The sequence below is a fragment of the Mesoplodon densirostris genome, chromosome 4, assembly GCF_025265405.1.
Source record: "Mesoplodon densirostris isolate mMesDen1 chromosome 4, mMesDen1 primary haplotype, whole genome shotgun sequence".
Taxonomy (NCBI): Eukaryota; Metazoa; Chordata; class Mammalia; order Artiodactyla; family Ziphiidae; genus Mesoplodon; species Mesoplodon densirostris.
The window spans coordinates 108,463,193-108,479,025 of NC_082664.1; the positions used below are offsets into that span (position 1 = coordinate 108,463,193).

At 33.7% G+C, this 15,833-nt stretch overlaps 1 protein-coding gene across 5 annotated transcripts in view; it reads left to right on the plus strand.

The window, feature by feature from the left end:
• MEF2A (myocyte enhancer factor 2A) overlaps positions 1-15,833 on the plus strand; it is a 172,112-nt gene that overhangs the window by 84,288 nt on the left and 71,991 nt on the right. For all 5 annotated transcript variants that reach the window (XM_060096904.1, XM_060096908.1, XM_060096906.1 and 2 more), the window contains exon 4: positions 12,677-12,880. In XM_060096904.1, the coding sequence (XP_059952887.1) occupies positions 12,677-12,880 (204 nt within the window). The remainder of the gene's footprint in view (positions 1-12,676; positions 12,881-15,833) is intronic.

The following is a 15,833-nucleotide window of genomic DNA, read 5'->3' on the forward strand; positions in this document are numbered from 1 at the left end:
AAGGCCACATTCTTTTCTTTGAAAATTCACTGAGCCACACACTCAGGATTGTGAGCTTTCCTTTATGTTATGCTTTAGTATGAAGTTTACATTTTAAAAAGAACTAGACCAAGAAAGACAAACACAGTTTCATCAGAAACTTCTAAGTGGAAGTGAAGTCTTTCATCCCTCTAAAGTTTTGGCATCTTGAGTCCTTTTTGCTTGAGCAGCTTTCTCATGTCTTAGAACAGGTATTTGGTGTATTTCACTCTTTTTGTAGTTGATCTCAGTGGGTTCTTTGGTCTTCCATCAGTCACTCCATTTTACTTACGGACAGACATCCTCTTATACTTTAAATAAAAAATGAAATAGAGTTAAAAAAATTATTTTAAGGCAGAATACAGAGAACAAACAATACCTCAAACGCTGTTACTTTTTTTTTTTTTTTTTTGCGGTATGCGGGCCTCTCACTGTTGTGGCCACTCCCGTTGCAGAGCACAGGCTCCGTATGCGCAGGCTCAGCGGCCATGGCTCACGGGCCCAGCCGCTCCGCGGCATGTGGGATCTTCCCAGACCGGGGCACGAACCCGTATCCCCTGCATCGGCAGGCGGACTCTCAACCACTGCGCCACCAGGGAAGCCCGCTGTTACTTTTATTATCCAGAAGTAGTGTATGTCAATTCTGACATATTTGCTGCAGATATCTTTCCTTGTAAAAGAAAAAAATTAAAAATTTACTGTCCTCTATAGTTTTTCCTAGTCTCATTCCTCTTTGCTTCCCCAGAGTAACCCCCATCATGGATTTAATTTGTATTCTCTTTATTACTTAAGCACATATTACTGAATATTGTTTCAACATGGTTTAAAAATTTTACATAATAGCATTATTATCTGCACATGCTTTTTCACTAAATGTAGTGTTTTGGAGAGTTGTCTGTGTAATTCATTTAGTACAACTAGTTTGTAGGAAAGAATATGCCTCAATTCATTTATCAGTACTTCTATCAAAGAACATTTAGGTTGTTTCCAGTTTTTTAGAAATTTTGCTGCGTATGTTACGTTAGAAATGATGCTCAAGCTACATCTGTGGACATGTCTCTGTGATAAATATCTAGAGGAGTTGCTGGGTTGAGTTTGTCTGTCATAGCTTTACTGTGTGGTTTTCAAGTTGCTCTCCAAAGTGGTTGTACCAGATACACTATAGTAATTTATGAAAATTTCTTTTCCAATACACTTTGCCTTTCTCCTTCCTTTCTTCCTTTCTCTCTCACTTTATTTTTTTAAATATATTTTTTGGTCTAATGAAGGTGAAATGTTACCTGTTTTTGTGATTTGCCCATTTTTTGCTGGATCATTGATATTTTTCTTAGAAGTTCTTTATATATTCTAGATATTAATTCTGTATGTATTTAATCTGTTTCAGATAGTATTTTTCAGTCTTTACCAAAACACTTTATAAACACTTTAATGATAGAACTTATTACAGTGTTTTATAGTAGTTTATATTGCCTTTACCAATAGATTGTGAACACTTTAAAATGTGTTAAGGCTTGCTTAATTTCCTAAATCATGATCAGTTTTTGGTAAATGTTCCAAGTGGACTTGAGATAAATGTGTATTCTTTTAATTGTTGGATGCAGGATTCTACATATGTCTATTCAGTCTCATTTTGTGTTCACATTATCTGTATTCTTTGTGTTTTTTTAATGTATTTGGTTTTGGCTCATTGAGACCTGTCAGTAATTGCACTTACCACAATGATGGATTTGTCAATTTCTCTCTATATTTTATTAGCTTAATACATATTGTTTTATATATTTGGGGAATATTTCATTAGGCTCATACATATTTAGAATTGTTATATCTTCTTGGTGAATTTTTTAAAACATATTGACCTTTTCTGTCCTCAGGAAGGCATGTCTGTCTTAAATCTACTTAAATCTACTGTCTCACATTAATATAGCTACATCTTTCCTTTGGCTAGTATTTTCTTGATAGGTCTAGTTCTCTGCATTTACATTCAACCTATGTCTTTATGCTTTAGGTATATCTTTTGTAAATAGTATGTGGCTGGATTTTTATTTTTATCTAGTCTGATAATATATCTTGACTCTCCATTTTACGTGGATCTTATTCTTTGTCATCCTTTGTTTATATATTTGGACTGGTTTATACCATCTTAGTTGATAATTTCAATTTACTGTGAGAACCTGATAGATAGAGGTCCTGGAGGTAAAACTCACAAAAGTGTAGGTATGCCTTCCCAAGACTGGGTCCCCCTAGAGTTCTTAACTTTTATACTTGTCCACAGTGATTCTCCAGCAACTCATCAATTACAGTTAAGATTTTCCTACCCCTGTACTGGTTCCTCTGGAGGTTCTGTTCATGGCTCTGGTAATTTATGATTTGTAGTATCTGCCTCTCTGTCTCCAGTTTGGGAGGTAGAAGTTGCCCTGGGACCTCAACTCTCTGAGGGATCTAAGAAGAGTTGTTGGTTTTTCAGTTTGTTCAGCTTTTTACTTGTTGTTAGAACAGAGTGGCGACTTCCATGAGTGTTAAGTGCTGGAGCAGAAACTCAAAGTCTCTCCTGGACTTTTAAATTCAACAATGAAATAAAGTATGTCTAAATATATATGATGTGAAAATCTTTACAGGTACTAGGGATTTAAAACATAGAAGGTCTTTTAGAGATGGTACAGTTCAACCTTCTTGAATTCAGAGAATTATATTAGTCCCAGATTTTACACAAAATCAGGAAAGCTGGTTAGGTTAAAACCAAATGTGTCTCAGTTTATAGAGGCACTGAATTTTGTAGTCTAGCCCTTTAGTCCTATTCTTTTTCTTTATAGTTATTACAGTACTGGAGTAAAACGACAATTTAAAAATAAAATTTATGGGACTTCCCTGGTGGTCCAGTGGTTAAGAATCCGCCTTCTGATGCCAGGCATGCGGGTTTAATCCCTGGTCGGGGAACTAAGATCCCACCTGCTGCAGGGCAACTAAGCCTGCATGCTCTAGAGCGTGCATGCTACAACTAGAGAGCCTGCATGCCGCAACTAAGACCCGATGCAGCGAAATAAATAAATAAATAATAAATTTTATTTTTAAATAAAAATAAAATTTATGTTATTTTGCCTGATACTGAAATAGCTTTATTAATACTGATATTTTTAAAATTTCATAATATTTAAAATAAAATGAAATTAAATGTTTAATATGTTTCAAGTAAAAAAATTTTTAAGCCTGTTGCAAAACAAAGATTCAAATTTATAGGAGGAATTCTTAGTAATTAAAGGAGTGATGGCTGCATTAATCCTGACTCTTCCAACATAATTTCTCCAAAAATAGATATAGAAAAACAAGAAGAACAAATAAAATTACATAAAACCTACAATCTTGGCACAACTAGAAGGCAAAGCATATCAAATTTTACATTACCTCCAAGTAGAAAATTATTACCAAGTCACAGTGTGCTGTTTCTTGAACTTCTACTGTAAGTCTCTGAGGTGAGCAAGCATACATCAGGCAAAAAGATTGTGGGAAAGGAGAAGAGGAAACCTTGTAGCTGTCTTAAGATTGATTTGAAATCACTAACAAAAAGAAGAATTCTACCCTAAGTCCAAAAATTCTGAAAAATACTATTTGTAGGTCAGAAGAGACCACAGGTAAAGAAAGGACTTAAATGTATGTAGTGCTCAAGGAAGTATTATATATAGTCTTGAAAAGGTAACTATTTGAGGGAGAAGAGGGTAAAAAGGAAGGTAAAGGTACTCTTTGGAGAATGCTAGTTGAATGGAAATGAATATATGGATATATACAAATGGATATATGTATATATCCTTCAAGACAAAAGAATATGCAAATATATATATAACTATATATATATATTTATCAAAGGACACAAAGCTCTTCTCCCCACTGCCAGTACCCTCCCCAAAAGCCTTCCATTAAAGGGACCATACTTAACTCCTTTAGAAGGAGAGGTGCTCTTAAACTAAGAATATTTTAAACCACTCCCCACTGTTCTTTCCATAGAAATTCAGTGATGCAAGCAGTATTCTCCTATATATACTATTATAAAGAAGAAAACAAAATGATATTTACTACTATTTGGGTGATAAGATTGTTCCCCCAACAATGAAAAATTGGGAAAAAGCAGCTATATGACTTTCCAACCTGCAATAAATTTCCTTAAACAAATATTTAGGAATGTTACAGACAAAAAAATCATGATTCAGAATTTTGAAATACTAAGAATGGAAGTGAATTTTTTTTAAAAAAGCATGGATGAAACAGAAAGTGATTGAACTCCAGAAAATAAAAAGATAAAGTCATATCAAATCAAAGACTAAATTACAAAGTGGCCAAGGAATAATACATTCAAATGAAACCTTAATATTGATTGAAGGAAGGCAGGGAAACAACTAAATGAATGAAAATGAGATAAGTAATTTCAAAGGGTTTGAGAGGAGTGGTTGAAAAGGGAGATAGATAAAGAAGATCGAACTTATGTATAAAGAAGATCGAACTTATGTATAATTGCAATCCCTGAAGAAGAAAAACGAAACCATAGAACTAATATTTAAACTATAATTAAAGTTTTCATAAATAAAAGGGAAACTAAGATGCCAAGGATTAGGTGGACCTGCAGAGATCAACTCTGATACATATCCTACTGAAACTATAGGATTTTAAGATTAAAAAAAATCCTCAGGGCTTCTAGGTATAAAACAACAACAAATTTATAAGTGCAGAGAATTAGACTGGCATCGAATTTTGCAAAATCGAGATAATAAAGCACAAGGCAACAGTAGAGCAGCATTTTCAAAAAACGCAGGGAAAAAAGTCTGAAGCAAAGATTTCATTTGCAGTCAAGCTGTACTCAAATACAAAGATTATAAAAACAAGTTTTAAACATACTAGAGCTCAGGGAATTCTCTACTTATGAGCTGTTAGTGTGCAATCTAGTAGAGGATAAGCTTCATACAACTGAGAGATGTCTGAGGAAATAAGCAAAAAAATACATGATCAACATTTAATATACTTAACTATAGATTTTAGCCTAAAGCAACAGTGGGGGCAAGGGTGGAAGAATAATGTGTTATATATTATTTATTATATGTTACTTTATTGTGATAAAATAGAAATAATGCAACTGAGACATGGTAAGAAAGGAGAGGGAAAGAGGAAAGTAGAATAAGCACACTGGTTATTGTTTAGGCAATAGGTGGGAGTTAAAGAATATCATTAAGATTTGACACACCAAATAGTGAAAGATTAAACATGAAAACAGGAGACCAAGGGCATTTTTAAAAGCTGTAACTACAAAGGTAACCACTAGGACAAAAATGCTAATCTTTGTTAAATTTTTTTTAAAATAAAGGAGCAAAGAAAACACCTCATTTAGAGAGAGGAAAAAAATAGGAAATATACATAATATGTATAAGCATTAAATATTTATTAAAGTATTAAAATAACAATGAAATCTCTGAGCATTATCAGTCATATCAATAAATGTGAATGGGACTGACTCTTTATTAAAAGAAAAAACATTTCCAGTTTAGTTCACAAGCTCCAAATATAGGCAAAAAGAGACACACCTAAAATGGAATAATCAGAAAGACTAAAAATAAAGGTATGGGAAAAGGTATACCAGACAAATGAAAACAATGAGAAAACAGATTATAATCCCGATATTAGACGATGTAGGATTGTAGACAAAAAAGCATTAAATGGGGCAAAGAAAGATACTTTTCAGTGCTGAAAGCTGTAATTCACCTTGAAGATGTAAGAATTAGGAATAATGGTATACTAAATACTACCTTTATCAAACAGAAACTGAAAGAGATACAAAGAAACATAAATGGAAACAAACTAGTAATAAGATACTTAAACACAGTAGTCTTAGTATGAAATAGATCAAATGGACAAAAAATAATTGATGGTAAACCAGATCTAAACAGCATAATCAATAAAATTGACTTTAAGTGATATGTTGAACACTACACTTAGAAAATAGAGCATATAAGGGTACATAGAGCATTCATCAAAATTGATCATATATTACCTAACCAAAGAAGCACCAGTAAATTCAATAAAGGAGACTATTATAAACATACGCCGATTACCATGTAGTAAAACTAGAAATTAATTTTGTTTGATGGTTTTTTTGAAAGCTAATTCTACATAAGAATTTCTTTTTTGAAAAGTTTGATGCCAGTCGAACAACTTCTGGGTAAAAAGGGAAATATGTAACTAAAATAACATAATTTCTAAAAAAACGAAAATAGTACACATCCATATTTATGGAATATATTTAACGTAGGAATCAGAAGAAAATTCATAGCCCTAAATACTGTTATTATTGAAAGTATAGTAAGGCTGTGAAGAAATAGGCAGTCCTGTGCAATGCAGATGGGAATACAGATTGGTATAGCCATTTGAAGGGACGGTATATGATGATATCTTACCAAAATTATGTATGCATTTATCTCTTGACCCAGTCCTTCAGAGTATCGATAAAAGAACTGTCTTTTGTTTCTACATGGTAGGTTTGTTTTTCATAGTGTGGCTTAGCAATTTTAAAACTACTTAAAGTGTAATCTAAGATTGAGCAAATAAGTAAGTGTATTGTGGATAATGGGAGCTGGGTTTCTTACTGTCAGAGAAGGGAGTTGGAGCTATGGAAAGGGAGAAGCCTGTGGTAAACCCTATGACATAGAATTAGAATTGGAAGTACCATGGATTTTAATATACTTTGATAAAAATAGAAACAGATATTGAAGTGTGTTTGTGTGTGTATGTGTGTACATATACATATTTCCTAGTTCTGTCTGTTGAGAGGGCCTAGAAACAGTGACACCCAAGTAACTTAGCCTCCGTATCTTAGTTTCTAAATACAGTTCTCTACCAAAAGGAATCAGAGCTTCCTGGTGAAATGGCTGATTCTAGGGCTGGGGCAGGGAAAAAACAGGAAGAGCCTGGAACATTTGACTGTGCCAGGAAGTTCAAAGAGTACTGGGAGCATGTCAGATGGATACAGGAAGCCGACATAGAGGATCTCTCACTGCTGAAATAAAAGACAATTTGAACATCAGAATGAGTAAAGATACGAATGAATTATAACCCATAGAATAAAATAAGAATCCATGAGTTGTTGCTGACATAAATGAATGAATGAATGAAAGGAAAGGAAAACTCTCACAGTAAAATATCAGTTAGTAAATGTAGATAGAAAATGTAATGGAATTAGAAAATTCCCATTTGACAACCATCATGGTAATAATTTTTCAGACAATATTATTCATCAGTGGATGCAAAAATCAGTTTGTTAAAGTTTGATGAGAAAACAGAATATTTTCATAGAGATCTTCACAATATACTTACTAATAATAGGGGGAAAATAGTAGCTTTGCTGGGGGGAGAAACTGGCAGACACTACCTTAATCAAGCTAACAATACTATTTAAGGGGTAAATAGGTATGTGGATTTTCATGAGATGTATTGAGAACACATTGCTTCTAATCTATTCCTGTCCAAAATGTACAATCTGAGTATAATCAGAAAGAAACAACAGACAAAGCCAAATTGAGATACATACTACAATATAAATGACCTGTATTCTGCCAAAGTGCCAAGGCCCTGAAAAACAAAGACTGAGAAAGTGTTTCAAATTAAACAGGATGCAGTTAAATGCAGCATATGATCCTGGATTGGATTCTGTGCTAGAGGGAAAATAAAAAGGAAAACTTTTTTTTCCCCTATGAAGGAAATTAGTGGGAAAATTGAGAAATTTGAATAAGGTTTATAGATTAGATAATAGTGCTGTATCTCCATGTTGGTTTTTTATTTTGATAATTATATTTGTCCTTGTTTTTAAGACAGTATTTAGGGGCAAAGGGACCTTATAACCTGCAGCTTAGTCCAGAGGGTTCAGAGAAAAAGTTATGTGTGTTTAGAGAATGCAAATGTGGTAAAATGTTAACAGGTAATTTGGTGGAAGGATATATGAAAGTTTTGTACTACTTTTTTTTTAAAACACCTTTATTAGAGTTTGTTTTACCAATAGTGTGTTAGTTACTGCTTTATAACAAAGTGAATCAGCTATACATATACATGTATCCGCATATCTTCTCCCTTGTACTACTTTTTGAAACTTCTCTGTATGTTTGAAATTATTTCAAAATATAAAAGGATGACAAATTTATAAGAATACAAAGTTAATTTTATATTACTGTTGTCATAAATTGTTAGCAATAAACCAAAGTGTTTAAAAATAGACTTAAGCACTTACAGATAAAATAAAAAGATTTAATTTATAAAGCTTGAAAGTAAAATATTAAGATTGTAGTTTTCACTGTTATGTCTTTGGCTTCACTGTTGAAACGTAAGTGTATTTTGTGCAGATCTTTCTAGTTGCTGAAAAAACTCTTTTTGATCTTACTCTAGTTGGAGTAAGCTGGAGGAATGGAGGAGAGGAGGTTGTTATAAGCTAGGTCTCCTCCACTAACTCCATCCTTCATCTTCAACTCCTTCTAATAGATAACTTCAGAGAAATATTTTTTATAAGTATTTTTTGGAAAGGACAACAGGGTTTGTCCTAATTTTACTGTTACTGAACTTAAGTTTTTGTTTTAGAGAATTTCCTTCAGGCATGCTTATTGGATATTCTGAAGCAGTATTGCCTGTCTCATGTCTTGTTCATATCTCACTTATTTTGAAAGTCTTTGACTAGAGTAGGAATTATTCTTGCAATAAATGCTTTCCTTTGCTGATTGTCATTTTCTTCAGTTACTAGGAGTAAGGTAAAACATTTTCTTACTGCACCTTTGCTGAATTCAAATTTTTAATGCAGCAGGTACATCTGGGTGCATCTCAAAATATAAATGATTTTGATTTCATTGTTTTAAAATAGTATGTTTTAATAGTGGTATTCTTACATTCACTATATTCTTACAGTGGTATAATAACTGCCAAGATTTTGAAGAACAGTAATACAGTCAGTTTATAAAAATTTAAAACTTTTAAATGACAGATGATATGTAAACAAAAGTAATATATAATTGAGAAATTTGGAAAAGTATAAAACATGGTTAATATACCTGTACAAGGAGCTCTCAGACAAGTAATAAACAATTTATAAAATGATCAAAAGATGAGCAGCTTAGAACAAGCAAATCTCAAATGACAACAAATATAAAAAAGAGATGTTTAATCACTACTAGTTAGGAAAATTCATATTACAAATGAGATTTTTATTTTGCACCTAGCAAAAGAGTAGTAACATTTATATGAAAAATTATGAAATTATTCAAAAGAGTACCTTAGAACTATACCATTTGACTTAGAGACATATCCAAGAGGTGTAGTTAAATGAGTAAAACAAAATAAAACTGACAAGAGTCCCAGTTTTGTAAAATGCTGACAAGATCTCTTGTATATGTATACATCTAAATGTGTATATGATTATATGGTCTTATATAAAAGTGTGGAATGAAAAATACTAAGTTGAAAATGTGAGTTAAGAGGTTTATGTTGGTTCAAGGGAAAATAGGGAGGCAAGCAAAACACATTATATTCCATATATGCATTCATATAAAGTCATATATTTGTGTATTTATATTGTAAGGACTTCTTTAAAAGATTAAATAAAGATGAGAGATTTATTTTTAAACGGAGAGGGAAGGACCCATTAGAAAGATGTGGTGTGAAAGTGTTCCACAGAGAGGGAAGATAGCAAAGTTCCTAAGGTGGAAAGTAGCTTGTAGTTAAGGAAAACACATGCACGTGTATACACATGCACATGCCAGTGCAGCATAATGGGTGTAAGAGAGACTGATGAAAAATAAGGTCACATAGTTTGAGGCCAGATATTTATTCTGTTTCCTTAATGAGTTTGGTTATGACTTTCAGTGCAGTGAAAAACTCTAAACTCCTACTTACACATTTTGATTTATGTTTCAAATATATCACTCTGTCAGGTATGTGGCAAATATACTGTGGGGTACAGTAGGTAAAGCAGGAAATCTAATAAGAAGCAGCCGCATAGCACAGGGAGATCAGCTCGGTGCTTTGTGACCACCTGGATGGGTGTGATAGGGAGGGAGGGAGGGAGGGAGATGCAAGAGGGAGGAGATATGGGAACATATGTATATGTATAACTGATTCACTTTGTTATAAAGCAGAAACTAACACACCATTGTAAAGCAATTATACTCCAATAAAGATGTAAAAAAAATAAGGTGATTATATAAATAATACACATGAGAGATTATGTAACTTAACCTAGGGCTATATAGTGGTGTAGATAGAAGTGGATAGATTTGGGATATGTTTTAGAGGTGGAGCTAAAATAATTTGCTGAAGGATTGGTAGGGTAGATTATTGTGATAAGAGGGATCAAGTATAACTCTTAGATATTATTTGGTTTTGTTTGAATGAATGACGATGCCATTTGCTGAAATGGAGAAGACTGTGGAAAGAGCATATTTGTTGCTTTTAAAATCATGAGGCTGGCTGCAATTACCTAGCAAGGACTGTGGGGGTAAAGAGGAGAAGGGAGCCCAAGTCTGAAGCACACAGGCACTTCAGTGGATAGAGGCTGAGCAGAGGAAGAGGATATAGCTCTAAAGGCTGAGAGGAAGCAGTCACTGAAGTAGGAGGAACACCAGGACAGTGTTGTGCCATAAACAACTGGAAAAGAAAATGTTTGAAGAGTGAGAATATGGTCAACTTTGTCAAACAAGATGTATAGTAAGGTAAGAAAAAAAAATGACCATTGACTTTAATCACATAAATTGAAGGTCACTGTAATGATATTGACAAGTCTTAGTGGAATCTGGAGACTGGATGTCTGATTGCAGTAAGGTTGAGGAGAGAATAGGTGATGAGAAGTTAGAGGCAACAACTATAGACGTTTCTTTGAAACATTTTTACTTTCTGAAGTAGAGCAGAAAGACGGGTGAAGAGAAGCGGTGGTAACTGAAGGGGCAGCGTGGAGTCAAAGGAGATGCTAGAGCATGTTTCTAAGCTTGTGGTCTTTGATCTGATAGGAAGGAAACCATGATGAGGGAAGAGAGTGTAGCATATGGAAAGGAATAGGAACAGAGATGTCAATAATGATAGCAGAGAAGGGAGAGTGTGGAAAAGTACAGATGAAACAATTGAATTGATAGATTTGGTGATGGGAAGTGAGATAGTTGCTGCTGATTTCTGTTTTCTCAGTGGTTTGAGGCAAGGTTATCAGTGGAGAGTTGATTTGAGGGAGAGAAGGTAGGAAGTAGCTGACCTGGAGAATGGGATAAAGGGACAAATAAGCCAAGTTATAATGTCAGGCAGTGTTAAGTGTTAGTTGAGATTTATAGTCATCAGTTTAGAAACACAAGGGGGATGTGGGTGTGAGTGTGCATGCACACTTAATGTTCCCAGTAATTGTCAGCTACTTGCATAAAGATAAAGGGATAATTGGGTAAATGTATGGGGGGTCAGTACTTGGTTGGGGCTGTGCTAAGCGAGTATGTTAATGAGAGAAGAGTAGAGGAGCAAAGGAGTGAAAAATAGTGATGGACCATGGACTCTAAAGAGAGAAGAAAGGACATGAGAATATGTAGATAGTAACAAAGTGGTGAGGTAAATGGATTGGAGGACTTGATGAAGGTTAAAGAATTTCTGGAGAGAGAATACAAAATAGGAGAGTTGCATAGAAGGCAAAGTGGAATGCGTGAAATTGAGATTTTGGAGGTGATGTGATTATTGTTTATGGCAGAGTTAAGGTATGGCAGTAGGAGTGCTTGACATGTGGTGGTGGTTGATCATTTTGGAGGTTGGGAGATAAAGGAACTGAGAGGCTAAGGTATTTGCACTAATTTTTTACACAGATGCTGAAGTCATCAGAGATAAGAGCAGGATTAGAATGAGAAGTAGTTATGTGATACTTATCAGTGCATGAGGGAGAGGGAGAGTGACCAGGGCTCACCACAAGGAGAGTTTTTGGGTGGTATAAATTTCATGGCTTGAGCTTCAAAATATCTGGGGTTTTTAGAGAAGAAGAAAGGAAAATTGAGGAGGAATGGGGAGCAAAAAGGACATATCTTCCAGACCCTTGAGTACAGGAGATGTAGTATTTAAAAACAAACTAATTAGTCTCTATTTGAGAGGGCTTCAGGTGACATGTTTCAGTTAGAGAAAGAAATATTCAAAGAAGAATTTGAGGACATTGTGGAATTTGCTGATCTAGACTGAATTTCAGTGGGTGCAGTAGAAGAGCTTGGGAAGGAGGAGAAGTATAAATTAGATTAGTGGATGTACTTTGCTGTTTAGGGATTAAAGTCTGAGTAATGAATGGATTACTTGAGGTGGGACTTGGTTTTCTAATGCCATTTTAAGCTGGATGATAAGGGGCCACTGATCAACTGTTTCCTTCTCTGGTTCTTTGCCCACTTCAGCAGAGTGGCAACCAAGGATAAAGGAAGCCTCCTCAGGAGACTGCTCTATTAGAGCCCTTGGAGGTACAGGATATATGTAGGATTGTAGGCCTTTGGCAAATTGGGAAGACTCATGTGGAGTATGAAGCTAGGAACCTTTTTCAGCTTTGAAATCAGACTCAGTGTTAAAAGAGAACTCATCTTCAGGTAGCCTGTATTCAAGTACAACTAATAACTTGTAATAAAAATATACTTTTTTTTTTTGGATTGTCTAGGTCACTTTTACAAAGAGAAAGTTTGGATTAATGAAGAAAGCCTATGAACTTAGTGTGCTCTGTGACTGTGAAATAGCACTCATCATTTTCAACAGCTCTAACAAACTGTTTCAGTATGCCAGCACTGATATGGACAAAGTTCTTCTCAAGTATACAGAATATAATGAACCTCACGAAAGCAGAACCAACTCGGATATTGTTGAGGTAACATATATCTAGTAATGCCTGAATTGTAGATAATAATTAAATCTTGGTTTAATAACTTTAACTGTCAGGTTGCTTTTTATATTCAAAATATAAATCGGTTATAGATATAGCTTTTCTCTGAATTGTTTCTTAGAAGGGTCTAATTATTGCTATATGATGACCCATTTATGTTATAAGCATATCCTAATCATTGAGGAAAAATAAACTAGGCTGTTGTACTATATACATCAGTATAATCTAACATTTCATCTATGATTACTTATTTTGTATGACTTTTTAAATTAATATTATAAGAAACTGTATCACTTTGGACAGTATGAAGTTATAGTTTTAACATGTCTTAATTATTTCATTACCTCAGTGACTACCCACAACTTTAAAACACTAATGAAATGGAAGGAAATGATGTAAATATTATTTCTATTTTGTTAATAGTGCTTTGGTTGTAGGGGGAGGATTGCCTCATTATTTTTTTTAATCTGTTGCCCTTTGGTATCTCTCATAGTTCTACCAACCTAATTAAGTGAAAATAAAGAAAAGTTTTTTAGAATGATTTCAGTCTATTCAGAAAGTGTTTTAAGACAAAACCTTCAAAAAGAAGAACAAATATACTTTCCCCTTCAACTATTTTCTCTTGCAAAAATCTTATAAAAGATAACTTTCTATGTATATTTCTAATAACATTTTAAATTAGCATTCTTATTTACTTTTATCTTTTTTGTTTATACTTTGAGGTTTTGTTTTATTTTTGTTCGAAATGGATTTTTTTTTTGCTGCTTGAAAAGACATATATGTTTACTTAGTTTTGTAATATTAGAAAACTGTTTCAGTAAATTAGAGATTTCCTTGGTTAAAGTACTGAAATCATGGGAAATGATGCAGAACTAGCCATAAAAGAAGAAATGAAGTCCAAATTTAGATTTTATTTGAGAAATTGAAATTAAGGTAGAGAAATATACTTTATTTTATTGTGTAGGAATCTGATTTATTTGCCTCCACAGATTATGTTATAGTTCTGAAAATGCATTTTAAATTTCCCCTATATTTTTCTGCCTTAACCATTCCTTTTTGGACAGTAATTGATTGATTGTTACTGCAAAAAAAAAAATTCTGCTACTTTTATTAGAAAAATACTTATTTTTTAGCAATTAATTATTTGAAATGAAAAGTAAAAGTGTAGTATAATTAGAGCTACGATTCCTCTGTTGCTTGATTTTCCCACCATTTTATTTGAGTGGCTTACTCCAGTGAGAAATGAAGCTTTGGATCTTGCTTTTGTTGATCACTTCAGTTAAACTACATGGTTACATCTTTAGCCAAACTCCTTAGCACAGCTGTGTTTTAATCAATTGTAAGTTATTTTATATCATTTAGCTTTTATGGTATATCTTATCACTTATGTGCCATATAAACTGCTTAGTAGACTCTTCCCCGGTTATGTATCATAATGCATTTTGAATCCTAATTTTGTAAATTAGGGGATCTTGGTTTGGGTAAGCTTCATAAAGAGACTTTGTAACGGGCTTTCCTTGAAATAGAAGGTGTCCCTGGTGTTTAGTTTAAAATGACATCTTATTTTAAAAACCTCTGTGTCTTATCAAAAGCTCCACTGCCTTAAGTCAAACAAAAAAATAGAGTTGACTTTAATAGTGTCAACAAATAGATATTGAAGCTAGTTTCATTATAGGAGGCAATCACCTCCTTAACCCTAACTACTCTGCTCTTTCATTGCAGCAGTTGTTGTTCTTGGCCCCCGGAAGTTGAGGGTACTTCGCACAGCCTAAAGTTTACTTCCTTAGAGAATATGAAGAATATAGTGTGATTTAATCCTCACAGAATTTTCAGACTACCTCAGTCTTCATCTCTGTTGTGGTCAGCAGTCAAAGTGTAAGAGAGTAAATCCCAAACACTTTTTAGCACTCTCCTATATTATAGTTTGCTTTAGTATGAAGCAAATTGCCATCAATTGCCATTTTGATGTTTTATTTTTTTAATTGAATTTCTTAGATATAAATGAACATGAACCTTACCAGTAGCTCTTTTTGAAGTTCTGAATTATATAAATACAAGACACATTATGTAAATACAAGACAGAAAACATTGGATTATAAGGGATTTAATTTGTTGTGGTAGGATAAAATTATAAGGCTTAATTCACCTTTCTTGTACGTTAATGTCTTACTGAGTTAATCTTCATTATAAGACAGTAGTGGTTACCCTTGTAAGATGGTCTTTATTCCACATGTAAAGGTGATGCAACTACATCCTCACTAGTAGTGCATACATTCCTGAGTTCTTTTTATCAGTTGTGGTGATGGCTTTATGCTAATGCAGCTACCAAGATTGTTGTGAACCAAACTAAATTAACAGGATAAGACTAATGACAAATACTTGTGTAAAGCTTCCTGTGGGCCACTTTCTAAGTGCTTTACAAATATCTTATTTAAGGATAGTTTTAGAATATCATTTTAAGTATTTTTTCCTTTTACATATAGTTTCCTTCAAACAGTTGTTGTAATTGGAAGCAAACTTGTTGACGTGCATTTGTTCATTTGACAAAAATATTTGAGAGACTTCTGCGTGCCAGGGACTCTGCAAAGTGATATTATTTAGAGATTTCTAATTCAAGCCACGAGACTTTTATTTTTCTCCTACCTACAGTTTTGTAAAACATTGAGATACACTTTTACCAATGGAAGATTTTATATTAAACCTCTAACAAATTGGTTCTGGACTCTTGGGCCATCTCATGATGTACTTATTCGCTGAGTACATCAGCAGTAAATGGAGGCATGAACAACTATAAGTGATCTACTTTAGAGTGTTTCCTTATGCAATATGACCAACAGTGAAACTAACTGAAAATTTCGTGAACAACTTTCATAAGGCCTCTAACCTGAATTCACCCATTTCCTGTTGCATATATGTTAGTCTTTAAAATTAGCAGGAT